The 26,766-nt window shown below is 50.7% G+C and overlaps 10 protein-coding genes across 10 annotated transcripts; 3 read left to right on the top strand and 7 right to left on the bottom strand.

Annotated features, from left to right (window-relative positions):
* Positions 1 to 4,573: 4,573 nt before the first annotated feature.
* Aspvir_006211 (uncharacterized protein) lies at positions 4,574 to 6,210 on the top strand (the record flags this gene model as incomplete). Its single annotated transcript, XM_043269417.1, has 3 exons — positions 4,574 to 5,787; positions 5,842 to 6,039; positions 6,093 to 6,210. 3 exons carry the CDS (start codon positions 4,574 to 4,576, stop codon positions 6,208 to 6,210), a joined length of 1,530 nt encoding a protein of 509 aa, XP_043125352.1.
* Positions 6,211 to 6,225: 15 nt separating this feature from the next.
* Aspvir_006210 (uncharacterized protein) lies at positions 6,226 to 6,637 on the bottom strand (the record flags this gene model as incomplete). Its single annotated transcript, XM_043269416.1, has 2 exons — positions 6,226 to 6,528; positions 6,563 to 6,637. 2 exons carry the CDS (start codon positions 6,635 to 6,637, stop codon positions 6,226 to 6,228), a joined length of 378 nt encoding a protein of 125 aa, XP_043125351.1.
* A 218-nt stretch (positions 6,638 to 6,855) lies between these two features.
* Aspvir_006209 (putative C2H2 transcription factor) lies at positions 6,856 to 7,611 on the bottom strand (the record flags this gene model as incomplete). Its single annotated transcript, XM_043269415.1, has 1 exon — positions 6,856 to 7,611. The coding sequence occupies one exon, from the start codon at positions 7,609 to 7,611 to the stop codon at positions 6,856 to 6,858; it is 756 nt and encodes a 251-aa protein (XP_043125350.1).
* A 1,966-nt stretch (positions 7,612 to 9,577) lies between these two features.
* Aspvir_006208 (putative L-cystine transporter) lies at positions 9,578 to 10,477 on the bottom strand (the record flags this gene model as incomplete). Its single annotated transcript, XM_043269414.1, has 3 exons — positions 9,578 to 9,937; positions 10,007 to 10,411; positions 10,472 to 10,477. 3 exons carry the CDS (start codon positions 10,475 to 10,477, stop codon positions 9,578 to 9,580), a joined length of 771 nt encoding a protein of 256 aa, XP_043125349.1.
* A 910-nt stretch (positions 10,478 to 11,387) lies between these two features.
* Aspvir_006207 (uncharacterized protein) lies at positions 11,388 to 13,747 on the top strand (the record flags this gene model as incomplete). The annotated part of the gene is made up of 3 exons (XM_043269413.1): positions 11,388 to 11,538; positions 11,595 to 11,962; positions 12,029 to 13,747. The coding sequence occupies 3 exons, from the start codon at positions 11,388 to 11,390 to the stop codon at positions 13,745 to 13,747; spliced, it is 2,238 nt and encodes a 745-aa protein (XP_043125348.1).
* A 1,067-nt stretch (positions 13,748 to 14,814) lies between these two features.
* On the bottom strand, positions 14,815 to 16,983 carry npl4 (nuclear protein localization protein 4; the record flags this gene model as incomplete). Its single annotated transcript, XM_043269412.1, has 4 exons — positions 14,815 to 15,081; positions 15,169 to 16,627; positions 16,682 to 16,812; positions 16,882 to 16,983. 4 exons carry the CDS (start codon positions 16,981 to 16,983, stop codon positions 14,815 to 14,817), a joined length of 1,959 nt encoding a protein of 652 aa, XP_043125347.1.
* An 881-nt stretch (positions 16,984 to 17,864) lies between these two features.
* Positions 17,865 to 18,658, bottom strand: pst2 (putative NADH-quinone oxidoreductase Pst2; the record flags this gene model as incomplete). Its single annotated transcript, XM_043269411.1, has 4 exons — positions 17,865 to 17,966; positions 18,027 to 18,423; positions 18,487 to 18,572; positions 18,632 to 18,658. The coding sequence occupies 4 exons, from the start codon at positions 18,656 to 18,658 to the stop codon at positions 17,865 to 17,867; spliced, it is 612 nt and encodes a 203-aa protein (XP_043125346.1).
* An 860-nt stretch (positions 18,659 to 19,518) lies between these two features.
* Positions 19,519 to 20,283, bottom strand: yth1 (cleavage polyadenylation factor RNA-binding subunit YTH1; the record flags this gene model as incomplete). The annotated part of the gene is made up of 1 exon (XM_043269410.1): positions 19,519 to 20,283. The coding sequence occupies one exon, from the start codon at positions 20,281 to 20,283 to the stop codon at positions 19,519 to 19,521; it is 765 nt and encodes a 254-aa protein (XP_043125345.1).
* A 2,780-nt stretch (positions 20,284 to 23,063) lies between these two features.
* Positions 23,064 to 23,989, top strand: Aspvir_006203 (glycoside hydrolase family 18 protein; the record flags this gene model as incomplete). Its single annotated transcript, XM_043269409.1, has 2 exons — positions 23,064 to 23,271; positions 23,325 to 23,989. The coding sequence occupies 2 exons, from the start codon at positions 23,064 to 23,066 to the stop codon at positions 23,987 to 23,989; spliced, it is 873 nt and encodes a 290-aa protein (XP_043125344.1).
* A 723-nt stretch (positions 23,990 to 24,712) lies between these two features.
* On the bottom strand, positions 24,713 to 25,913 carry Aspvir_006202 (asparaginase ahrA; the record flags this gene model as incomplete). Its single annotated transcript, XM_043269408.1, has 2 exons — positions 24,713 to 24,973; positions 25,032 to 25,913. 2 exons carry the CDS (start codon positions 25,911 to 25,913, stop codon positions 24,713 to 24,715), a joined length of 1,143 nt encoding a protein of 380 aa, XP_043125343.1.
* Between the last annotated feature and the right edge of the window lie 853 nt (positions 25,914 to 26,766).

Here is a 26,766-nt window from a genome sequence, read left to right as displayed (position 1 = left end):
GGGGGGTGGGCTATTGTTCGCGACGAGCTCTCAGCAGTCCTGAACCCGGATAAAGGTGGCCTTGGACAACAGTTATATGGTCATTTTCTAAAGGATACCATGCCATTCACATGTTTCATGACGATGAAGTTTGAAGGGACGTATCGCAGCGTGAGTTATCATACTTTACATATCTACCTGAATAGTGCTCCCTGGTGTCCTAACTACTACAGGTTGTTACAAGGGATGTTCCAAACACCCTGCTGTTGCACAACTGATTGGTAGTCCTGCAGAGAATTTGAAAAATCAAGTCTTTCTTTCATGACTTCCCAAAGTAACTTCATAAACTTTCGGCGCACATTCTCCCCAATTCCCAGCCATTCAAAGAGAACCCTGCAATGATCACATTAATTCCCGCAGCCCTTGACTTTTTTAATCTCCCCCTTTTCGACTTTCGTATCGTTTCAGGCCACCCCATGTGCATGCGCGCGCTAACAGTATCGCCAAGGAGACAGCGCCACCTCTCCGGTGATCAGTCTGTGAGATTCTGCAGGGCAATGACTTCACATCTAGTCTACCTCTCTAGTAATCCCAGAATGAAAAGTTGATTCCTCATACCTACTTCGTCTTACTCTTGAACTGGGATGGGACTATGAAGCAGGCGGGTCAATCGGGGCGGCCCGCTTTTACTGGCTTGACTTTGAAGCTAATGGATGGATCCGTTTACCTGATATTCAATGACAATAACAGATTGCCTTCCTTGAGAATGATTAAGACTTGAGCGCCTGATGAATCATGCTAGGTGAAGATCAGATGGGGCAAAAATTATCAGCCAATCGACCCTGGCACTTTTAGTGCGGCAGGTGTGGAATTGCAACAAGGATTGTTTGGCCAAGGCCAAAGCCAAGGCGTCAGGCAAGCAGGACTGCATGTAGGAGATGGGTAGCACTAAATCAGTTGAGTCGGACAATGAACACAAATCCGTTAGATAGACTAGACTAGATTCGTCGTTCAAAAGACTTTTTGGGAATGAAAGAGAGAATTCGAGATAAGCTTGTTGCCACTTCCTAGGGTGATTGACTCTGTCCAGTCTTATCTAATTTGTCCGGGGAGGATTACTGGTATCTCGGCCTCAGGCAAAAGTCAAGTGGGGCACGCGGGAGGGGAAAGTGAGCCAGAACCAATCATAACGGCCAAAAGTTCTGCAGAATACAGCTGTCGATCAGTTCAGCTCGGACTCCGGAAATACCATTGTCCGTTATTGATGTTACATCCGCTTGGATATGCTGAAGTCTGAACTCCACCTTAGAGGCTGATCCTGATGCTGATGCTGGTGCTGTTGCTGCCAGCCTGCCAGATCATCCCAGGCGGATGCGAAATCAACGACTAGATATCTACCTACCCACTTTCATCCTCTGAAATTTTTTCTTCTATCTGGTTAGTGAGGTGACAACGCAGGACTCCGAGGCTCCGACGTTGCGAACACTGAAACCTCGGATGGTTCGTATAGGTCGTATCCCATTCCCGGCGTCGAGGGGCGCCAGAGTCCTGAGGCGGAAATATCAACCGGAGTCTGCTCATGGGCGGATTGATGTCTCCGTCATTGTCCGGGATGTTCGGCGACTTTCCAGCCTCATTTTTCTCCGTAGGTGGGCGGTCACCCAGTCCCCGTTGTACTCTTCTTGGATAGTATATGTCCTGAACTTAGGTATTTGTTCTTTTATTATTCTGAGTTGGGGATCTGTCTACCTGAAATCGCTGCTAACCAACGAACTTGATTCTGTTTTCGGCTCAATAATCTTCAAATCCTCCTCATGCTTTTTCTTGCTGTACGGAGTAGAGCCTTGTGGAACCAGAATATGCGGTCAGGGATAAAACGTAAGAAACGAGCCTTAGGCATGAAGACTACCTAATCAATGCGAGGCTTACAGCCTTTGTCGCCTTAGGCACTAAACAAGAAGTCAAAAAGCACCCTAAAATCCTTCGCTCCTGTATGAGCACGTAATTCGTAACCGTGAGGGGAAAGAAGGCAGATCGCAGCAGGCTGACCTCTTGAGGCTAGAGCTTCAGGAGTTTCAAAGTTTTGGAGAATTTGGAGAGTTTGAGCCTCTTTGGACGGTCCCTGGTTCGCCAGGGAGTCATGCACATCACAAGACTGATCAGATCAAGGTTAATCAGAAGGATCCCCTCGGCGAGAATCCTTTCACATACAAGTAATATGGATTCATAGAGTTTCCACGTCGGTTCGGTGCAGATGAGCAACTTCAGCCTCCTCTTTTTGCCTTCGTTAGCCGACCAATCATACACAGCATTTCTGCAGAGAGCCTCAAATGGCCCAAACGTGGAGGTTGTTTGGTTGGATGGTGCGGCTGGCCCGGAAGAGGCTCGTGGTCGTTAGAACCCGGTGCTAGGTGAAACTGTGGAATAGAGCTGCCTAGGTCCGGTCGTCAACTCCTTGAGGATCATGGGGAATAAGATAAAACACCGCCATTTCATTAAGCCAGTGTATCTCAAAAATGTTGATAGACTTGATGAATCCCCACTCAACTTGGATAAAACAAGGTCTCGGACAATCCCCGTTTACAGGGAATATAGTATAGTTATGCCACTACTGTCCGTCCTGGTCGGTTAGCATTGTTTTCCTTGAAAAATAATATCAGGCGGTATTATGATGATGACTGATGGCCATACTTTGCTGTCAATCATTAGTATTATTACCTAGTCAGCTAGACTAAGGTACCTACTGGGGCTCATAGATGACTGGACAGTGGACAAGCGCTACCTCGCTCCCTCCCTCCCTACTAAAATTCATCTAAATTGGAATCCATACCTAGCTGCGCCATAAAGGAATAGTCGTACTGTATTCCGTCCTCTGCCTCAAACCCCACTTTGCTTTGCCTGTGCTGTGGCGCGTCTGGAGACAAGGTAACCCAGCACTCTGTGAGCGTCAGGACAGCGACCTTTTTTCTCTTCTTTTCCCTTCTCATGGTGATCTTCTCTCTGCTATCTCATATCATCCCACCCTTTGCCTTCTCCCTCGAATAATTATCGAAAATCTGACAACATTTTACTAAATTTGGGAAAGAGTGAAAATAGGGCGAATTTCACCCAAGTATTCGGGTTCGAAAGTGCTTGCGATAATCTAGAACAGCAAACTCCCTGCAATCCTTCGTCTTCATCAGTCGTCGTTATCATCCTCATCCTCAAATATCTATCGGTGTCCGTGGGAACTATTGCCTGTCCATGGATTTACCTTTGACCGCTTAAACCTTCTCTCCTCATCTCTGATCCTCCCTCTACCCATTTTCTCCTCCATTATTACTCACTCTAAACCCTTTTCAACCGTTCCGCCAAGCCAGCGTCACCTCTTCCCGCTCGAGCTAACTAGCTCAAACGCAGTAGCCTCATCGTCTGGAAGGCCATAGTCTGGATAATTATTCCTATTATTGATCATTATTTATTATCATCACTCATCAGTACTTCTGATTTGATCTTCCTTCCTGTGGCCACGCACGACTTGGCTACTGCTGTCATTGTTGCTATAATTGTCACTCTTATTACCCTTCCCGACCTGCATTTTGCTTCTACTTTGCTCTGCTCCTGCGAAGTACCTCTCTACTGCTACCACACCTATTCTTCTTATTGCAACGAAACCCGCTACTGCAGCGTCGTCACCACCAGCACATGTCCACAAGTCCACGGCCGTTATAATTAACACTCCCAACTATTTACTCCCATTTGCGACTCCGCTTTTCTTCAATTCTGGACTTTTTTGCGCCCTGTGGGATTCTTTGTTTGTCTCCTCCCTCCCAACATCACAGCTCTGTCATCATTCTCCTGCGCGTTTCATTCGTCCATATCTTCGGTATTTTTGCCCTGGTACTCCCAGCCTGCCGATGCACCTGGTATATCAATTCGATCTGCGCCATTGACCGTGCGATTCGGCCTTCTTCTGAGCCTCGCTGCAGGTGACCGACTCCTGCAACCATCATCGGTCCCGTCTGGAATCACCGATAGGCTTCAAGCCACGAGGTCTTTCCAATTCCCTAAAGGTGAGCCTACCTTAAGTTGCCTCAGTTTCTCCCGCGTTCTACCCTTCTGAGGAAATGGAGCTTGGACTGGCGCCACCATCAATAAACTGCTCCATAACGCGAAACGTGCCTTTTTTCTCTCTCTGGTTAGTCAATGGTAGTCCTCATGCAAAAACGTCATGATCAGTTCTGTTCTTGTTCAGATCCTTAGATGGTCGATGGTCTACTGCGGGGTTTTCACCCCAGAAATTGCGTACTGGCTCCGAGCAAACGGGTGTATTGGCGACCCGATCAGTCTTTTATAAGCTGTTATTCAACATACTTTCCTTTTTCTGTCAATCACATGTACTAACAATGTCAATAGATATTCCCTCTGAAAAGCACTGTGTCTTATGTGCTTTGATTCTCTCTTCACCTGCTCCCCTAAGTTGCGGGCTAGTGAGCTTGGAATCGACTTTTTCCCCCAAGCCAGGCACAGGGAGGTAGACTGGGGGCAAAGGTACCCATAGACGAGGAAATCCATCAGGAAGGGGCTTCCTAATGCCCCCTCAAAGCCCGCCTCCATGACCGACGCATACGAACCAGATGACGACCGGCTCACTCCCGGGCTAGAGGTTCAGAAACCCAATTATAAGCCCGACGAGCAGCTGCCCCCGTTTCTAACTCAAGATTCGCTCTCTAAATCTGATGCTACTGCTAAATACCCTGGAGATGAGGGAACGTCTTCGGACTTTCCCCGTAAGCCGTCGCCGACATCCAAGCCCGAAACAACTGAGGGCGACTCGGTACTGATCTATCATCTAGAACCGAATCGCCCGGATATTGCCAATTACGAGTTAGAACATCCGCGCCTTCGGGATCCCTGGATAGAGGCTCAACCAAATCTGCAGAAAACGAAAATTGACCCTCGGCCAGTGGAAGATGTCAAATTCCAGGAACCGCCTTCGTCAGTGGCGGAGAGAGCTCTTCAACTCTTGTCGTCTGGCCCTGACGTGTTACCACCACCTGAAAACTTGGTATCACCTCCGACCCTCAAGAGCGCATCTCCGCCCCAATCGATCAAGGACTTGTTGGAACCAGCTGTAACACAGGCCGAGGCAATCAGCATCAAAGTCGAAGTATCATCTCCGAAAGAATCACATCCACCGGCGCCGCCAAATTTCACCGCCGAACGCAAGTCTCCCGTTGTTTCGCCCTTGAAAAAGTTTGCAATATCACCTTCAGAGGGACCGGTTCAAGCCTTGCTTCCAGCACTCCAGACGTCTCCTCCGTTAGCAATCGCCAAATCGCCAGAGAACCACCAACAGCATAGCCTGCCGTCGATACAGACTGCTTTGGCTGAGATCTCAGGGCCTTACTCTCTTCCTCCAGTATCCACATCCCCTCCATCGATAACAAGGAATGAACCGGCGTGGGATCATCAACGTCCAGGACAGTTTGCTCCACCGCAGGTTCCCCCTAGTCCTTATTCCCATCTTTCCCCTGCGAGCTCCAAGGGCATGTCGGCTGTGTCCTCTCCAGCATCGCAGCAACAACCCCAGTGGAGGCATACACGATCCGACATCACTTATCTTACAACGCCGCATTACGAACCTTCGCCATCGGCAGTCAAGAGTCCGGCAACCAGCTATCCCACTCCCACTGATCAGACCCCGACAGGCGAACGGCCGCCTTTCAATCCGGGTCCGCCGCCCACCGCACCGGTTCCCCCAGGCACATTCAAATGCCGGCATCCAGGGTGTACTGCTCCACCTTTTCAGACCCAATATTTGCTTAAGTAAGTCAACACTGAAACTCTTTGAGTTGACAGAAACGGGCTCACCTTTCGCAGCTCTCATGCAAATGTCCATTCACAAGATCGTCCACACTTTTGTCCGGTCGAGGGATGTGCTCGAGGAGTTGGCGGCAAAGGATTCAAACGCAAGAATGAGATGATTCGGCATGGCCTTGTCCATAATTCGCCAGGTTATGTATGCCCTTTCTGTCCGGATCAGCAACATAAATATCCCCGGCCAGATAACCTTCAAAGGTGAGCTTCATACTGTTTCTTGGCCATCCTTCAGTTTCTCTGACAGAATCTAGACACGTGCGAGTTCACCACGTTGATAAGAGCAAGGACGATCCCGAGCTCAGACGAGTGCTATCTCAGAGACCCGAGGGCAGCACTCGAGGCCGACGACGCCGAACCACGGCTCAGTAGCTTGTGCGCGCTGCATTACCCTTCATAGTCACTCGCCTTCAGTATGCCGACAGTCGAAACATTTCTCTCGTCGGCATCACCACCCAGGATCGACCGCCCATTCGTGTAACCTGCATATGCATTGACGAATTCCCTTCCCGTGTTCCTGTTTGTCGTACCGTACATGATACCAATATTCTTAGAATTACGTCCGCGTTCGTTGTATGCTGCCGTTCGTTTTGTATTAGCATATATCCTTCCATCGCTATAGGGTACAGCATGGTGTCCGAGATGGGGACTTGCCTTGTGATTGCGATAGCCGGCGTTGAGTGTTTCTTTCTATTGTCTGAGCTGCACATTAGCCTCCACATACATTGTTCTTGTTTGGAAACTTTGGCGTCTTGATCTCGGCCTGGAATCGAATGGAATCGAGCTTTTTCACCTTCATCTTGCTMTACATGTATATGCAAAGATATGATATAGCCCAAATACGACTTGAATCAATTCAAACAAACAAAGAACAATAAGGTGGTGTATCGAATACAACAGCAGAATCACAACAAACAAACAACATCGAGACTCCCGCGTAATGACATCCGCCGCTAATACCAACCCAAAGCCAAACCCGCCATAAATGCATACATTCCCAGAGAAAAAAAGTCAAGGTCAAGAGTCAACCTCTCCCCTCTTATGAATCCGCCTCACATGATCCTTCATGTTGTCTACCCGGCTAAACACCCTCCCGCAATCCGGCCACTCACACACAACACCGGGGTTATGCTTCGCCTCGTGCCGGGCGCGGTCCTTCTTGCTCGAGAACCCGCCCGCAACAGCCTGCGGACAGCCCTCGTGCCGACAGAACAGATGCTTCCGGTGCCGGTTGTAGTGCTTCCGGAGGTCGCAGCCGCGGTGGAACGTCGCGGCCGAGGTGCAACCTGGGTAAGCGCAGCGCCAGGAGCCGTCGGGGTTGGGGATGCCGTAGTTGGTTAGGTCCTTGGTGTCGAGGTCTGGGGAGGGTGGTTTCGGGTCGGGGTTGGGGGTTGAAGGGCCCGGGTAGAGGTAGGTCTGCGGGTTGGGGTTGAGGGTAGCGGGGTGTGTTCTTTGCGGGGTGTATGTCATTGTTGACGCTGGGTAGATGTCGGTGGGGTGGTATGTTGCTGTTGGGGGCACTTGGGAGGTCCACGGATCGCCGTAGGGCAGGTAGGATCCGCTCATGGGTGCGAGCATGGTGGTGTTGTAGGCTTGACTTGTTGGCATGGCTGGCATGGCTGGCTCGAAGTCGAGGCCTGCGTATGAGGACGCGGGGGGACTGGCCATGTAGAGGCTGTCCATGTCTTCCTCGCTGTCTGCTTGGCCCACGTGGTATGGGTAGGTTTCGGGGACATCGTGCAAGCCCGGGAAGGTATACTGATGCGAAGACATGGCGAAGATGGTTCGGTGGTCCGTGGTGAATAAAGTCATGCTGTCACGGGCCACAGTATGAAATGCTAGTTGATCCGGTTTCTGTTCAAGGAAACCACAGGATCGAGGCGGATGCCGATTGAGTTTCTTGTCTTGTTCCGACCAAGGGTTAATCATGAGATCTTGCAGTTAAATAGTTCCTGGTGATGCGATCCAGCATTATTGAATGCGGAATGTCTCCGCGCTAGATGAGTCGAGTCAGTACCATAATTTTTTTTTTTATTGACTAAGATATAGCCAGAAATGCTTCTTCATCAGAGCCGAATGGTATTGCTCAACGTCAGACGTGGCTATGTTATGCTTCGGCACGCTGACAGAGTTGACTGAATTAGCAGATGGCGACTCTTCACAATGCCCATGTACGACTCTTAAACCTGCATAGAGCCGGTTGATATCATCAGAGTCGATACCATTGGCTCTCGACGTGCGATTATGCCTATTTCTGGGTTCTTCATGTTGTATTTCTTCCATTCACACAGCACGTTGAAACTACGTGAGAAGGCCAGGGAGGCTCAAAGTCCAGATAGCGTCGGGTTTACGTTCGGAGATCGACATAATGAACCAGTGACCGTGAGAGAAATCAGTTGGTATGATGCTGTGCTGAGACACATACCTTCATACCTGTCGTTCGCTGCCGGTACCTGTGGCTTCCGAACCTTGTTGTGGGCTTGGACTTGGCTGCATATAGTTAGATGTATACGAGGCTTGGCGTACGAGCCAATAGCAGCAGATTCACGTTCCGAACACTGGGGTTCGATTCTTAGTGCTGATTAGTCGTTTAGTCGTTTAGCTTGTCTTCTCATTTGCATCAGCGGCCGCACCGAAGGCACTACAGCTTCAGAGATCTGTGGTTGACAACACGGACTCCCGGCATCGAGTATGGAGAAGACAGATTGGTCCTGGCAATCAGGGGTCATCATTGGATGTCCGGTAGGGCTGAGGTGCGGGAGACGCTGTGCAATCAGCAAGTGGCATGGCAATTGTCTCAGCTGTCGAGAAAGGCTTTACCTGGTTGAGATGTTGCGAGTTATAATTAGTCACAGGCGATCTACCAAACAAACGGCCCTTTTCGCTGACAGAGGATATCGGCGTCCACAAAGGGGAAGACGCCCTCTGCCTCTTCGACGCAGGCCGATCGGCCAGAGGCTTAGAGCCTCATAAGATGCCTGTTTGGGCTGAAACCCGCGAGCCACGTGACTCGGTCTCAGCTTCGGCCCTATCCCTATGCATGGTTCCGTGCGGTGTGAACAATGAACATAACAGCAGAACAATCGGCAGACAATGAAGAGAATATGCTGTTTTCTCACTGTGCATAAGCTAAAACATGCATGGCATTGCGCCTTAATCAGGCCCCCGCACCTTGGTGACTGGGACTGGATATGCTTACCTGGCCTTACATCCTTTCGATTCCTGTCTCAACTCCAGATAACAGTCATATTCACTGTGACGGTTTCATCAAGCGAGCGCAGATTCCAATGCAACCCCATTGTGCTATTTTTCAGTGCTTATCCTCCTGAGAAGGTGGTTATGCAAAGAATGGATAAAAATGGAAACGGGACGGCCCCAGAAAAGCCCCTCCCCGGGTGGCTGTAAAAAGAGCGGTGTCAGCAGAACAGGGTTCATGATGTATCAACAAGCCTTCAAGTATTGCTTGTCTTTTGTCATGCTAGGCGGCTCACTGTTGTCTTGCCCTCCCTGAGACAACTGGCTTTTTCCTCCTTGCCGTCCCGCTGAATTGGGTTTGGCAGCCTAGGAAGCCTTACCAGCTTTTCTTCCTGTAGAATTGAAAAATTCTACTGATCGCGCTGGCTACATACGTCAGTGGTGCAGATGAGTCCAAGCAGGTTCAAAGGGAGCAAGTATGGTTGAGCTATTGTCTAAAGGAGCATAATATGTATGTATATATCAACATCAAATAGAAAAGAGGTCAAGCGCTAGCAGCTCTTGGGTCCGACAATAGGGGAGTGACGAGGTCGGGATGACGATTGATCTTGCCTTCCAGGGAGTCTCTGTAAAGGATATAGTGCTGTACGATAAAGACCAAATCAAACAGGATGGTCACGTTTGACAATAAGAACTTGACGGGGTTTCCAGTAATGCCACTCCAGTCGCTCTGAAACGAAGAATCCAAAACTAGTTGCAGAAGGGACAAAACCCCACCAGTCAAGTCGAAAAGTATCTGGGAGATACTCCACCCCTCTGTGGACTTTCTTTTATAATTGACCCATGCTTGAGGGACATATTTCACGATGGTGATGATCAACTTCACATATGAGAGGGCGTAAATCTAGAGGATGCGGAGTCAGGATTGACACGAAACGTCCTATAAGTCTTTTCAACTCCCCAAACCACTTACCACATCGATCCATGCCCAGGTGGATGGGTCATATCCTCCGTCAGGGCTCTTAGCCAAAACAATGCAAACTACTATACCTATCGCTGCAATGGAGCCCCAGAAGAGGCCAAGAACCGGTCTACTAACGGTCTGGAAGCGGGAGACCTTGAACCCCCAGATCTTAGGCCAAAATTGTGTGTAAACTAATGTGCTGAGGATGACAGCATGCAACGCAAAGGCAAAGTCGTTGAAGCGCACTGTCGACTCCTCGTCCGAAGGGTGACGGGCAGCATATTGCTGCCGAATCACAGGAGAGTAAAGAAAGGCAGATGTATATGCTGTGTAGCAGACGAAGCCCAGGACGTTGATAGTGGGAAAGTCAATGGCCAACCCGACTGTTGAACGCCGTCGAAAGTTACTGATCGGCTGGGGATAAAAGGACGCCGACCAGCAAAACGTACTTGGTCTTCAGGTCAGCAACCGGACAGTCATTTTGGGATAGGAGCCTCTCAGGAGATTTGTCTGCCCCAGATTGACTTGGAAGAACACAGTCACATACTATATCCATCCTAACAGGCTATAAACGGCTTATCAGCACACGTCAGTAGTATCAGTGATAATCAACACTCACCGCGAGAGAGCCCTCACGAAGATCTCAAGTTGGGAAGACATATCTCTACTGTTAGTCTTGCCTTGAAACGAATCATAGAAAGGAAGAAATAGAATGACGTTGATATGCGAAAAGATCAGAGGACAATGAGGATCAAGGGACTGAGAACCACCGCCAACCCACCCGTGGGTCCAGCTGATAAGAATAATCATAAGATACCTTAGGCACACGATGCATCCATAAGCAGCAGGCGGTGTAGGGAGCAGTCGCTGAGTCAGCGGTTGGTTGCTCTGGATATGAGTTGGCACACTAAACCCAAAACGGCAAACAGTTGTGACGCTCCTTCAGCCGCCCCAGCATCCAGCCATCTGCTCCCTTCCAGAGGCCAATTATTATTATTGTCAGTATTGCTTCATTCGAGCCGGTTCTGGTAAGACGCTTTATCTTTCATATTTTCCTTTTTGATGTTTTGTCTGACACCATATTTGGTATTCTTTTCCAGCCTTTTCGTTCAATCGTCTTGTCCCCGCTTCGATCCTCCTCACCGCCAGCCTCACGACTATACAGAAGTAAAGATTCCATCCTCGACAGTTCAGAAGTTCACACGTCTTCCATTTTTGCATCTAGTGAGCTAATTGACAGGCACAGCCGATCGTCCATCACGCTTCTATTTGGTTTCCTTTAAGCGCATGGTGCATTCCCTGGAGTGGGGGATCTAAATAGATCTCCTTGGTGGTTCCGGCATTCCCTTGTCTCGCAGGTCGCTGTCGCGAGGGTGTGCGTACGGAAGTCATGTCGTCAAATTCAGACCTCACGCCTCCGGGGAGCAGCACGTATGCCTCCAATACATTGCATGTCGGAGATGGAACATGGGACTCGGGTCGTGATACGTTTCTTCTACCGAACTTGATGGGTGTGAACTTTGAGACTATGCAATACAACGGTGGGTCAAGTCGCATGATCGTGTGAAGGTCAAGCTTTTTCTGACATACATTCCAGGCATGGGGAACCGGTTCCGAGATATGCCCCAGTACCGCACGTTGATAATCGCTCATGGCGTCATTGCAACAATCGTGTTCCTCGGTTTAGTTCCCATATCGGTCCTGATCATACGATATTATTCGCGATGGAATCCTTTCTGGGCTTTCAAGCTACATGTCTGGTGCCAGGTCCTGACACTCTTATTGAGCACTGTCGTCTTTGTCCTCGGGTGGTTTGCCGTCGGGCCTGAGAGAAGTCTGACGAACCCTCATCATGGCATAGGGCTAGCGATCTACGTCATGGTTATTTTTCAGGTATTATGGGGGTATCTCGTGCACAAAATTGAGAGTAAGCGGAAGAGATACCATGTTCCGCTGAAGCTAGTTGTGAGTTGCGGCGAACAAAGCCATTGTCTCTTCATACCTCGACACCATTAAACTAATGTGCCCAAGATCCATCGGTGGCTTGGTCGTGCTCTTGCGATCTTAGGTCTAGTGCAGATCCCCCTGGGTCTCACCCTTTACGGCTCCCCGAAATCCTTGTTCATACTATACTCAATAGCTGCTTTCGCACTTCTGGCAACATTCTTCGTTCTCTCGTACCTGTACGATTCTGAGGGATATCACGCAGGAAGTGAATATGACGCTCGGCACAGCTACGTTTCAGGACCTTCAGGCGTCGAAGACCGACGTCATAGCAGCTTTGGCCGCATGGCCGCGGCAGGTGCGGCAGGAGCGGGTCTGGCTGAGATTTTTCGACGCCGTTCACGACCGAAAGAACGTCACGAAGACTCCCACATATCTTATTCGGAAGACAAATACTCCGATGAGGAGTCACGTCGTGGTGGCTGGGGGAGCAAGCTTCTCAAACTAGGAGCTATCGGTGGTGGTGCGCTTCTCGTCAAACGATTCTTCGACAGAAGGCGCGATCGAGATAGTGATACGGAATCCGGTCGCTATAGTCGGGCGCATACACGAACTGATAGTATGACAGAAGCGACGATGAGCAGGTTGGAGGACGGACGACGGCCAGAACCAAGCTATCAGACTCCTCTCAATCGGCCACCAAGCAGACCGCCCAGCAGGCCCCCCAGTAGACCACAAAGCCCGGGATCCTCTTATTATTACAATACGACATATTTAACAGAGCCAGAACCAGAGCCCTCTCATGGAGTTCGTAACGCCTTGTTCGGTGCTGGAGCTTTCGCAGCTCTCCGGGGTCTCTTTAAACGTCGCAAGAGAGGTGACGAGCAACGCCGCGTGGAGGAGATGCGCCGTCATGATATAGAAGAGGAAAGAATCGCTCGAGCAAACAGTAAGCGGCGATATACAGGAGACGGCTTCTACCCACGAAAGCACAGAAGGGCCGATTCCTACACCGCTACCGATCTTTCATCGACTGACATGACACGCCCACCCCGTGGGCACCCGCACGGCGCGTCCGCTATATCTGCCGGCCCCGCGACACCTGGACCCGTGGACGTGCCACATCCCGATGTCCCTCCTGCCCCGCCAATTCATCAAGAGCCAATCTCAGAGATGCCAACTCCCGTCCAGTCTCGACATGAGCTGCCCGAGGTGGCCACTGGGCTGGCAGCGGGAGCGGCGGCCATGGATGCCTCGTCCAGCCATCGTCGTCAGCGCAGTACTAGTAGACAGCGGGACGATCATGTGGAATCTCCACCTGTGTCTGTCAAAGTGAAGATGCACAATGACGGCAGGCACGTCACTCTGAGGAGACTGACCGAGGAAGAAGCCGCCGCCAGCCGTGAAGCACGACGAAGGGAGAGAAGAAACTCACGTCGCCGTGCCGGAAGCGCGAGCTCTTTATCGGGAAACGAAGGTAGCTACGATCGATGGCGCCGGGTGGAGGAACTCGAGCGTCAGCAGCAGGAACAAATCCAACGTGAACAGCAGGCGGCCGCGGCTGCGGCCGGTTCTGCTGCTCCTTCGGGAGCTGCTCCTCCCCCGTCATTTGTCCCGCCCTCTCTGAGTCCCGTTTCTCCGCCACCCCCTCATGTACCCTCCAGCTTGCCCTACGGGAGCATCGCGTCTCCGGGCACATTTACCGGCACCGATGCCAGTGGCGACTATGCAAATAACCGCCGGCGAAGACGAGCGGAAAGAGCTCGAGCTCGGCAAGAAAGACAACAAAACGTTGATTTCACATGAACGAACATCCTGGACGGAGTGGTTGGAGTGCTTACCGGCCTCGTTACCATTGTACAGAAAGTGTATTGCGCTATTGCAGTATGCTAATATCCCCCCTTCACCCCCTTTTCGATGCCACTGTCTCGACCCCTTGTTTTCTTCACCCCGAATAATGAAATATTGTCTAGCTCATGCAAGCGTTGGAATCCTTATCCTCTCGACCTCTGGATTCTATCGACGTCTCTGATTTCCCATCCTCTTTCTATGCACACGAACGACCCTCTTCACCCGCGAATGCTTGATGATCACATGAAATTTATGGTTTGGGATGATTATGTATTTGGGAAAAGAATGTGGCGGTTCACTTTTTGATTTCACAAAGTCACAATTGGTTGTCTATATGTTGATATTCCCCTGTCTTATGTATCCCAGCATCGATTTTAGTTAGACGTCCTCGGCCACATTTTGGCTGCTTATGCTTGGAATGCGGCTCTCTCATCAAACTTTTCTTTCTGCGTATTACTCGCATATAGTAATGATGTTAAAGCATTGTGCTGTTGACCGACACAAGTAAAGCAAAGACGATTCGCAGCTCTAGTCTTGTTCTACCTCTGCAGGAGAGCAAATAGGTTCTCAAATGTGAAGATGCAATATATTGGTTGAACCTCTATCTAGAACTTGACTCCCGAGAATGAGACACCATTTTGTCTTCACCAGAGGCTAAGAAAACCAAGCCTTCTTAACCAATAAGTCCCGAGATGTGAGCAGGATGTCACGAACGATGACGCACAAGGCTATAGATGTAGCTTCGTCTTCACATGCTGAAGGTGCGAGAAATGCTTGGTGGAGTCATATACGCGTGGGCTGACAGAGGGTTTGGGACGGAGAGTCGAGAAGGCGGCAATGGTTGAAAACCAGGTTGTCGGTTGGGAAACGAGGAAGAGGGCAGTTGCAGGCAAGGATGTTGTATTGATATTCTCCTCGCCGCGGGACATGAGCCAAAGGCTGTTTCTTGGGGCCACCATTGGCCAGAAAGCAGGGATTCAGATCCAGGGTGGCGGCGGAGGAATTATCGAGCTATCGAGCGGTCACTCTAGGCTAGCTCCCTTGAACCTCTTAGCAAGCTGTTCACTCTCTGACTTGGGAGATTCAGGTCTTGAGGAAAGATGACGCTTCCCTTGTTGGGACAATGGGCGTGGAGGATCGGCCGGGTTTAGCCAGGGGCGCTTAGGGGGGCGCTCACCACTTTCCTGAAGAACAGTAACCAGGGTCGCCCAGCCGGGGGTGTTTAGCAGCTGCAGCCCCTCTGTGGGATCATGGGACGTCGCGACACGGCACAGCAGTGCTTCTTCCTCCTGCAAGTTCATACGTTAGGAACAGTGGCAGAGGGCTTGTGAAGCCAGGCTCAAGCTGATTGAGTGTTCTGATACCGCGCCACTTACCTTGCTGAACATGGATAGCGAATGCAGGAAGCACAGAAGATGGAAATCCGACACTTCCCGAATTGCCTTGTCTGGATCACCGTGCGATACCAGTTTCTTCGCAACATGGCGAAGCTCCTGGCTCTCGCCGATGACTTCCCGGTTCTCAATGGGAAAAGTGCTCGCAGAAAACATAGGCGACGCCTCGGTAGGGAAACCATGAGTCAGGGTGACTAGTAGGTAATCGACAGGAAAGCTGGGCTTGGCGTTTTGCTGAGCACTCACGCCGTACTCGTTGATCTTCCGGTAGAAAACCTCGGGGATGTACCGCGACTTGTTCTCCGTATCGTCGTCTTCCGACTGCACCAGCATGACGGAGGGCTCGGCGGATGGTTCAACAATATCCGCCCTCACCATCTCAACAGCGGAGATAGAGGCCTGATACGAGCTGACAGAGATGGCACCCTCTTCGTCGCCGCTGAGCACGCAAGTCACGAAGTTAGAGCCAAAACGACCGGTTCGACTCCACTTTGTCACTTTAGGATGTTTTGCCTGCATCCGGGATGCGAAGGCAATTTCGAGTGACGATAGGTAGTACGAGTCGATGTGTCGCTTGCATACCACCGAGCCATCTCCGCGCCCCGCATCGAGCAAATCCGTGAAGATGACGCCGACTTTCTCAAGTCCACATTGACGAGCTACTTCATCCACCTCCTTCTCGTTCGGCCACTCGTGGAGCGTTATCCCGTCTATTTCATCCACCTGCGGTGGTTCATAGATTGCCTGCACCACCGCCTTGATACCCAGGGGTACCTCGGTATATTCTTCGTACGTGCCGTACAGGAAACCCAACCTCTGAGCGCCCGATTTCCGCCAGAAGTCAAGCAATGAGTTAATCAGGTCGGGCGAAGCAAACTCCACGTGGTCGACCATGCGGAACTCCTGGGGCTGTAGACTGATCGCACTCGGCTGGCACTTGGTACAGATCCCTTCAGGCCACGGCGGATGACCAGAGGGACAATCGCGCCGTACTCGGTAGTAAGGCTCATTGAGAGGTGGCATGAACGAGCTCTTCAGCTCGGCTTTGTTGGTTGTTGCATTAACCTTCCGCATGTATGAGTGAAACGATAAGTGCTTGATCTTCTTCTCCGCGAGGTACTTGGGGTCGTAGGGCTCGAGGGGCATGCAGTAGTCACACATGCCTTTGGGGCCGTGTTTACACATCTTCATATCACGAGGACGATAAATTTTCCCGTCCTTCTTGTCCAGCATATCGTCCAGTGGCGATTGTTGCACAACTTCCCAGGGATTCTTGATCGTCGCGGGTGGGGAGGTGGGAAATTGAAATGTGACAGTCTCGGTTTCTGGCACGGGTGCTCCATTTAGACGCCGTGATACATCTGCTGTGGCATGCTTGTGGGCCGGAGCAGCCTGCGATACCTGCTTATCCTGGTAGCCAATGAAGAGTTTGTCCCCGTGTCTTTGAGCCAACAGCTGTCAGCCAAAGCCAAGTACATCACTGCCGAATACTCACTTCAAACCGACCCGCTCAATCGAGACCCCAGCGAGATCTTTCAACTGTCTTTCTTGACCGCCAGTGCCGATGGGTTTGTTGGACAGCACGAGCGAGGAAGGTTCAACATCTTTGGGGAGGCTTTCTAGGATCTGACAAATATAGAGAGTCAGCAACTGTGAACTCTATGCTATGATGGTCACCAATGACGGTAGACATACCTTCTCCTGTAGTGAAGGAAACAGCTCTTGCGGGCTGACACTGAGGCGAAACTGGCCGTTGCGGCTCTCGAATCTGAGGATGATCGGCCGCGCAGCCGCCATGTTTGGAAGAGAAGTCGGTCGGCGTATTGGATGGTTGGTGGGAGTAGTGTGATCTCATAAGCTCATACCGGGAAGACTGCGAAGAATCAGGTTGTTGTTGTTGGCTGTTTTCGCTCGACGGAGACGATTGAGCGAGGCAGTAGATAGCAAGTAAGTTGTTAGGTGTAAGGTGTGAGGTGTGAGAGCTCCAGTGGAGGTGATTATTCAAAGGCGGGCAAAGGCAGCGGAGCTCTATCGTCATCGCCCGTCACGGCGTTACCGGTCCGTTACACTGCAGCCACATTGCAAGTCAACATTTTGAGGTAATTATGGTATTGGGGTTACATATGCTATCTGGAGGTAGCCACCTTCGCTAATACTCCATGATTATTACTCTTCTCGCCTGTTGCTCTTCTTCTTAAATGTTCTTTTTGTTTTTTCCTTCATTCTTCAGGTCTTGCGGGAAGATGTGTTGTGGTACTATCTGCATTACAATTCTATACAAGTAACTGGACAAGCTTCAGACAAGCTTGTCCACTGATCCCCTACATTCTAATATCAAGATCCCGGAGTTGCTCTGCGTAAATCCATTAATGCGTACATATGGATATCTTTAACTACATACATACATATATCGTAATATTGTCCTCCCAATCCAATGACGCCATTTGCAACAGAGAAGCACAAGACACCATGACAAAAGAATAAAGGGGTATATATATTGGAATCAACTACAAGATAGTGCACTTGGGAAGACCACAAGGTCCCTCCTTGCTCTTCTCTTTCGTCGCCCCTTGTGTGCCTTGTCCATTGCCCTGTCCACTCTGCGCAGGTTTGGGAGTCGCCTCAGTCTTGGCTTGCTGTGCAGCCGCTGCAGGCTTCACTTCCTCGCCACCATGTAGTCACGCGAAGTTGACCTTGGCGACGGCCTCGTAGAAGGCCTTACCCTGGGCCTCGGCGATCGAGAGCTCCAGCTCAGTGGGCTGGCGGGAGCCGTCGGCACCCTGGATGACAACAGTCAGTAACAAGCCTCGCTTGATCGACACGAACGAGAGAAAACCTACAGCAAAAGTACCAGCACCCCAAGCGCTACCACCGTGGATCTCCTCCAGGTTGGCGAGCTGAGGGAAGACGGTCTTGTAGCCAAGAGGAACGTAGATAAAGCCGTGGTGGGCAAGGGTGCTCATGGCGGCAATGGCAGTCGACTCCTGGCCACCACCGAGGGTACCGGTGGAAACGAAGAGGCCGGCGTACTTGCCCCAGTAGCCACCAGAGGCCCAGATGCCACCGGTCTTGTCCCAGAAGGTCTTCCACTGAGCGGGGAAGTTACCGTAGCGAGTGGGGATACCGAAAAGGACGGCGTCGTAGTCCTTCAGAGTGTCGACTTCGATAACGGGGTAAGACGACTTGGGAGGAGCGTGCATCTTGGCGAGGACGTCCTCGGAAAGGGTCTCAGCGATCCTGGAAACGGATACTGGTCAATCGCCGCATGACTAGAGTGAACCCCGAAGATCAAACACCTACTGGAAGATGTCGACCTGACCACCCGCCGACTCAATACCCTTCTTCTCGGCTTCGGCCAGCTTCAAGATGTGGCCGTACATGGAGTACTGCGGAGTTGGCCGATTAGCAAGCGCATAAGTGTCAAAGGTCAAGGAGAATCACATACAAAGACGATAGCGACCTTGGGAGCCATTGTGACTGATTTGATTGTCGAAACGAACAGGACAATAGTACAGGTTTGTAGAAGTAGAGACTTGTCTGTTGAAAAATCACATAGAACCTTTGCAGAGGCTTTATATATATGCGAATGGAGGAAGCTCTCGACTCCTCTACTCTCCAGTACTAGTGCCCCTCAGCGGAATTTGGGCAATTCTGGATTATGCTATGCTTCCCTTCTGCATCCGTAATCAATTACAGAATCCCAGTCCTTGAAAAGAAGGGCACGCTGATTCGTCCATTGCCCCCATTCGGCAATCCAGTCTTGTCAATCCATGGCCCACCATTTAGTCCAAAAGCCAATCAGAAACTGCCCCTAGACATGGTGCCCCCTTAGATGATTCTTACGCATTTCTGACAAAGATTTGCTGCGGGCATCTTAATAATTGCTTGATTCTTTGGAATCTTCGAGCAGTGGAGCGCATTGCTGAATGATTCCTTAATAATACTTTATCAAATGCTGATTATGGGGCTGATGACAAGCTGAAAGACATAAGAGAACGTTGCAATTAGCCATCATTCCGGCTAGTCATGATGTCATACATTAAACTTTTGATCTCCTTCGTTCCTACTCAGAGAAGTCAGCCGTGTGAAAACGAACGCTATATTCCTAATGGTTGTGGTGGTATCAACCTACCACATCAGGGCAGAAGAGGGGCATCACAATCTTTCAGAAACTCTAGCACATTGAGACCGTGAGCACATACGTCATTAACGCATTTTATAACTTCAAATTGGGTATCGTAACGAGCTGCAAAAGGTTCTAAAGTATGCGAAACCAGCCAACTTCCATAAGAGCCGTAAGTAACCCTCATGCCGGATACAGACTACCTTATTCTACCCCCGTCCACGTCCTCGATATCGGCCGCGCATGAAGCCACCTCCACGGCCACGCTCGCTCCTCCACTCACGTTCCCTTTCCTTCTCTCTCTCCTGCTCCTCTCGGATGAGAGCCCTTTCCAGTTCCAATTCCTCCTCGGTCTTTTCAACTCTCATGGTAGGTTTGGGGAGATTCTCCGACCAGCGCGGATGAGCATCGGGGCACGCTTTACCCTCCGGACAGAATCCCGCTAAGTAGTATTTGCAAAGTCGTCGCCGAACATGTCGCTTGGAGCACAAGGGGCCCAGCTCGCAGAAGCCCTGATCGTAGTTCTCACAGGGCGGCAATCGCGCTTGTTCCCGCACGTGCTGGTATAAACAATCATCGCCGTTGGGGCAGTAGCCTGATCGCGAGAAGGACTGGCATTCCGGCATGCGGCGGAGGTTGTATTCATGAAGATATTCGCACTTGAGACCTTTCTTGCAGAGCCCCTTGAGGAAGTGTTTGCAGACTAGGGAGCCATGGGTTGTAGAAGGCGCCAGCCCGGACGCTGTTGTGGTTGACGTTGTTACCCGCGAGGGTGTAGGATGCCGATCTGGGCAGGCTGGTCCTAAGGGGCAATGCCCTTCACTGTAGGCTTTGCAGACGGGTACGTCGCTCGCGAGTCCAAAACCGAAGCTTTGGCGGAGGAAGGGAGTGAAGGAAAAGTTGTTGTAGCTCGGATCTCGAGAGCTATCGGTGGATAGGATCCGTGCCGCAGCTGATTTGACATCTGCTGTCATGGTGGTTTATAGCTCGCAAAATACGAATTTGAAGAGAGTGACCAGCGGCTTTCACCAGGCTCGTTGGCCACGGTATGCGTTCAACAAAATGCTGCTCCTATTGTGACTGCCCAGTCTTGATAGTCAACTTGATGTTAAGTCCTGCGGTGCTAGTCAAAATGACCGTATGGAGAAGAGTGGTAGAATTCAGTAGTTGTAGAGGTAAAATAACTAAAGGATAGTCATATCACTGCTAATTCTATGCCTGGGGCATATATACACTAGTACGAATATAGTAGGCGGTGGCAAACAGTATTACTAACATTGGAGCAGACTCGGTAACTAGTTAGTAATCCGGGACGACATGAATGAAACGCAAGTCTTTTCATTCTTGTGCTGATGCATCAAGAATGTAACAATGTCTGGGGTAGTCTCGTGGTTTTCTCTGTGAAACAAAGACACCATTGACTTTTGCCCGTTCTCTGGACTAGGGAGCCAATGAATAACCCACATTGTCCCGCGGAAGAGAATTCCCCCTGCATATGGTCGATTTTGGCAATTTCAAAGTGCGAAGTCATTATGGATAGCTAAAAGGCGCATATATAGGGCGCAAGGGGCAGTTGTTACCAAAAGGTCTGTGCTATGTCCGGCCAGAAATACAATATGGTTCTATCTCAGCGGTTGCTATCCATTGGTCGGTCTCATGAGAAGAACCTTCTCACGTCCCAACCTCAGTCGCTTGAGACATGTAGATTCTTTGTTCTCTATCTAGCTCCAAGTTCATTCAATCATTTTGGCTCTTCTCTTCACTGTGGAGACGGTTGGAAATGTCGGGGCTGATTGTGGTTGATTTCTAAAACTCTGGCCCCGAATGAGTACCTATGGTGTCGCCTGGCTGCCTGCTACCAAGCCTAACATAAGTACCGATTACAACGGAGTGAACCCCCACAGAACACTCTGTCAAATCTCCTCCTCCATCTCTTCTTCCTTGCATGGCACCTTGAGAATATCATGCATGGCCTCTCTTTCGGTACAAGTTCACTCGCTGGGCTCCGAGATCTGTTTATGTTCGATAACAAGGATGGCTTATGATTATGCTAATAGTCTGTCACTCATCCGGGGATCAAATTACTAGTTTGAGGCTTGTATCGTACCCGACTAGCCAGAATGAGGGAAAAGCAAATATGAGGAGGCTTGTGGGAGCCAAGGGCCACGGAACAAATTAACATCTTTCACATGGTCTGATTCTCAGTTACCTTTCCCAGTTCCTCGAAATTAGGCCAAAAGTCATAGAGGTGTACCTGTGAAGATATTGCGGACCTACATGAGCATGATGTACAGTCTTCCCCTACCCAGCTCACATTCACAGTACTGGGAGCGAAATGATCACCAGGGTTTAAAATGAGGCCAGCTGGGCCTCATTCTCTAGGCAATGCCGCAATGGATATTGCCACCAGTAGAATAATAATGCAATACGTGTGGTCAGGTTCACACCGGGAGAAGCCAAAACGAGTCATCCCAGCTCTGTGAAGCCGAATCCAGCAGAAATTGACGAAGCTTTCAGGATACCTAATGATAATCCCCCACTAAGCTTTGATCGCACAAGGAGCCATTGGACCTGAGTCTAAAAAGGCGGGGCTAGACATGATCATCCGGGGCGTTTGGACCCTACTGGACCAGGTCACGAAGAGGATTTCCCTGTTGTCTGAGTATGCTGATTCGATGGATCAACTCAGTGTCCTAAGCCTTGTCTGCAAGCTCTCGCCGCATTGACGCATGTATTTTGCGTCTCCTGTGAAAGTAATGCTTGCGACTTAAGGAGATTGAATCGGCCACTGAAACCAAAATCAATATGGCGGCCAAGTGTGGAGGTGGAGGGTCGCCATATTGCCGTCTACCTATTCCGCAGCGTGGATGTCTGTATGATGTATCATGCTTCGCAGTAGCTCGCTGACAGTCAAAGCTCTTTGGATCTAGCCCCAAATAAACCTCGACGGATCAAGCAAGCGATTTCGGATGCTTGCCATGGAGGAGCGTTGGCCATTGGTTGCCTTTTCGGCCGCTGCATCGAGGGGTTTCTCCGTTCCTGTCGTCCATTAACTAGCACTTTTGGTCAACGTAATTGTAGTGTAGTGTAGGAGTAACATGACTCTCTGATGGAGTTATGCAAGGTCAGACCCCAGAAAGGACTTCCCACACGTGACACTGTCAACACTTTTGGCAGCTGCTTCTTACTCCCTCAGTTGCATATATTCAACCTCACTTCGAATGGTTTTCTCTATTCCCGTAAATCCTCTTCAGCGTCTTCGTCGATCTGTGAGAATATCTACAGATCCGGCGGCAACCCTGCCGAGTTTCGTCGCATTATGTTCTCAGGATCCATCTTCCCCCACTGGCGTCGTAAGGCGGCACAACGGTCCAACAATTTCAGCAGCTCGTACGAAGTCCCGTTCTTCATGAACGCAGCCTACTATGCGAATTGGAGGATCTATCGAAAACAGCCTCCGTCGTCCTTGAGATTGGGATTCATATCTCATATCTTCTATGCATTTGCTTGGTACTAGTCATACACACAGCCGAAGCGATTAATCGCCTGATCTAGGTAGATACAAATGTTAACCATCATGTCTTGCTTTCTTTTAGGGTCAAAGAAGACGGCACAGTTTATGTGAATCCCCAACCCGGACTTGATATTTCTTCTTCTGTCCTTTATTACTTTTCTCTCTTCTTTCCACCTTTTATTGTCTTACCCCACTGACAAGTTGTTTGTGCAGTTGAGCGATGAATGGGCCGACTCTCAGATGCCCGTCGACGGCACCAATGGCTGCCTCCGGGCATTCACACAACTCAAAGCACAATACTCGAAGATGAAGGTCATCCTCTCAGTCGGAGGAGGAGGCAAGGGGAGCGAAAATTTTGCCACAGTAGCGCGGAGTCAAACCCGCCTGGAGACCTTTGTACGGACCGCGAAGGAACTGGTAGACGAGTTTGGACTCGATGGAATTGACAGTATGTAGCACCATATGTTCAAAGCCGTTCAGGATGATGCTGACGCTCCGCAGTCGATTGGGAGCACCCTTCAAGCCCCGCCGAGGGTTCAGACTATGTCCGTCTTCTTGCCCGGTTGCGTGAAGTTCTACCCTCACCACGCTATGTGCTGGCCACATGCCTTCCAGCTGGTGAATGGGCCCTGCAAAATATAGATCTGTGCAAGGCGCAGAACTATGTCGACCTGATCAACATCATGGCGTATGATTTCTCCGGACCGTGGACCAGTGAAACAGGACACCAGTCGCAGCTGTATAGCCCATCTCGAGACCCAACAGGGGCGACCTCGTGTCAGTCGGCCATTGCGTACGTAATCGCACAAGGCGTCAACCCCAAGAAGATTCTACTTGGGATCCCAGCGTACGGTCGCTCTTTCCTAGGCAGTAATCACATCGGTCAGCGTTACAGTGGTTGCGGCGGGGAGGATGGTGTCTTCGACTATTGCGACCTACCGCGGCCGGGCGCGAAAGAGTATTATGATGAAAAGTTCGGCGCTGCCTGGTGCGTTGGCGGCGATGGCGGGTTTGTCACATACGACACCCCGGAGACGGTGCAACAAAAGGCCAAATTTGCGACCAAGACCAAACTGGGGGGTCTATTTTATTGGCACATCGGAGGTGATGCAAGGGGGCCCCGCAGCCTGATTGAGACGGGGTATAAGACCTTGCATGATATGTGATCTGGGATATCCAACTCAGTCAAAGGCGGTTTGGACGTTTGTTTGTGCAACATCAGCGAGGAATCGAAAAACGGCGGAACGGGAAAACGGGAGGCATCGTCTGTTTTGTATCTCTAAGTAGCGAGTTTTGAAGTTCATTCCGATGTGAAATTATTAAGTTGATATCGCTTCCTACTTATACCGTCAACAATCCCTGTCAATAGGTGGGTTATTAGCCGATAACAAAAGTAGACGATCAGACTTCAACCGTGCGTCGATCGTCCACGCGATACGCCACTCCATCTCATTCGTCTCTCGAAGCCTTATCATTCGTCGGCAGCAGATAGATCCGATCCTGACCCTGATCACTACTGCAGCAGTACAGAGTACGTACTCCTAGTACTCCAAAGGTATGACTAACAGGGCCCGGGCGGCTGATGTAGTCCGTCGAGATACGGTGTAGATAGACCGTACAATGAGGATATCCGCCCAGCTATGGCGTGATGAACTACACCACCTCTAATATAATGGAGAAACACTGATTCCAAAGTCTGATTGGACGTCACCTTTTGTCAATAACAGGGGTAAGTGATATAATCATCTAGGGTATTATTAAATCGACGAGGCTATAACAGCAGCGGGACAAGTGCCATTACATTAACTTATATTATTTCTATAAGCCATCAAAATCCTGTCTATGGAAACCACAAATGCCACTCGAAAGAAAGAAAGAAAGGGACACAATCAGGCAACCCCATTCTTCGCAAACGCCTCCTTGATCTCCTTGAACCCCTTGTTCTCGGTAAGCAGCAGACCGAGCAGGATGCGCGCTTTCTGCGGGTTCAGGAAGCCGCTCTCGATTGTGGTTGTGCTGTCCGTGAGGGGGACTTCGCCGTTGCCTGTGCGGGAGCTTAGGACGATAGGGAGGCGGCAGTGGGTGGAGGTGATGTCGTCGATGGCGGCAGAGAAGGTAGTTGAGACGCTTCCTGCGCCGGAGCCGGCGATCTGGATACATTTTTTAGCATTTGATTCGGGGAAGGTGGGGAAAGGGACAAGGACTTACGACGATGCCCTTTGCGCCGTTGTCGACGGCGTCGTAGAGCGTATCGTTGTGCATATCCTGGTACGAGTAGAGGATGTCGACCCGTGGGATGGAGGCGACGTTGCGCACGTCGAAGATGGTCCTACCGGTGGGCATGACGGGCGGGTAGAAGAAGTACGGCTTGTTGGAGACGACGGCGCCGAGGTTCCCCATCTCGACGGCCTTGAAGGTGTCCATGGTGTTGGCGTTTGTCTTGGAGGCGTAGAAGGCGGAGACGATGCGGTCGTTCAGGACGACCAGTGCGCCGCGGTTGCGTGCGGTGGGGTGCGCGGCGACGGTCACGGCCTGGAGGAGGTTGAAGGGGCCGTCGGCGGAGATGGCGGTTGCGGGCCGCATGGCGCCGACGACGACGATGGGCTTGCCGCAGTTGACTGTGGCGTCGAGGAAGAAGGCCGTCTCCTCGAGCGTGTCGGTGCCGTGGGTGATGACGGCGCCGCTCATGGTGGGGTCGTCGCAGACGACCTCGTTGAGGGTCTTGGCCATGCGGAGCAGAAGGGAAGACGTCACGTCGGGGCTGCCGACGTTGGCGACTTGGATGCCGGCGACGTTGGCAACGTTTAGCATCTCGGGGACGGCGTCCATGAGCTTCTGGATGCCGATCGCGCCGGACTTGTAGCCTGTTGTGGCGGTGTTGTCGGCGCTGGAGCCGGCGATGGTGCCGCCGGTTGCGAGGATGGTGACATTAGGGAGCGTCGTGTTCATCTGGGTGAAGTTCAAGCCATGCGAGTTGGTGAAGACGTATTTACTGTTTGAGTCGGTTGCTCGGGGATAGAGAACCGGAGAGGCACTCCCAACGGCTACCAAAGCCGCGAGTGTGATAGTCTTGAAGCTGAGTTTGGTCATTTTTGCGATGTGACGAGACAAACTGCTCTGCTTCGATGGATTGAAGTCGCTGTACACGCCAGGCAACCGTACCAGCAACGCATCGTAGGACATCCATCCTTAAATAGGCACCCTCCTCAACATTCAACCGTGGACCGCACGGTAAACCAGGAACCGAGACACTGTCCAAGACTCACTCACGATTACCCTGATAAGGAGGTATCGTCGCAGTACCGCTGTGATCTCGTAATGAGAATCCATATCAATTGGAGTCATTTCGAGGAACCAAGTGAACCTTGACTCCAATTCTGCTTGGCATAAGGTATTTATCTGCAAAAGGAAGCCCGGAACCTAACTCGATGCAGGAACCAGGATAAAACAGCGCTCCAATCTGTTAATAATTGGCTCCTTGCCAAGAGAGAGTCGTTATCATCCATCAGCGATAAGTGTTGGTTGGCGATTTGGAGAAACATCGGAGAATCCATTGCATTGGCATTACTGATAAGATCGGCGCATGGTTGATTCTCGGATCTCTCAACCCGAAGTGCCCAAATGATGCGGAGGGATGATACGTCTCCCGATCTATTTAAGGTGGGTAAAGGTCGTGCCCGTGGTTGAATTATTCGCGTTTCCAGTAGACGCCTTATCGCCTCAGGCACAACCCGGGATCATCCGCAACCAAGTGCGTTTCCATGAAACTGTTTCTCTTTGGAGATTAGTTCAAGCATATTACTCCAACGGACTGGTCTTTTTAATATCCGCCATCCAGATTGCGAGGTCGTGTTCAAAACGCCCTGTCTCCTTTGCACTTACGGTTCTCGCTTGATTGGTTCAAAGCTGGCTACAAATCTCGGAGTCAACCTTCGAAGCGATG

This window comes from Aspergillus viridinutans (assembly GCF_018404265.1).
Source record: "Aspergillus viridinutans IFM 47045 DNA, scaffold_4, whole genome shotgun sequence".
Classification (NCBI taxonomy): domain Eukaryota; kingdom Fungi; phylum Ascomycota; class Eurotiomycetes; order Eurotiales; family Aspergillaceae; genus Aspergillus; species Aspergillus viridinutans.
This window is presented reverse-complemented; position numbering and strand designations above follow the sequence as displayed.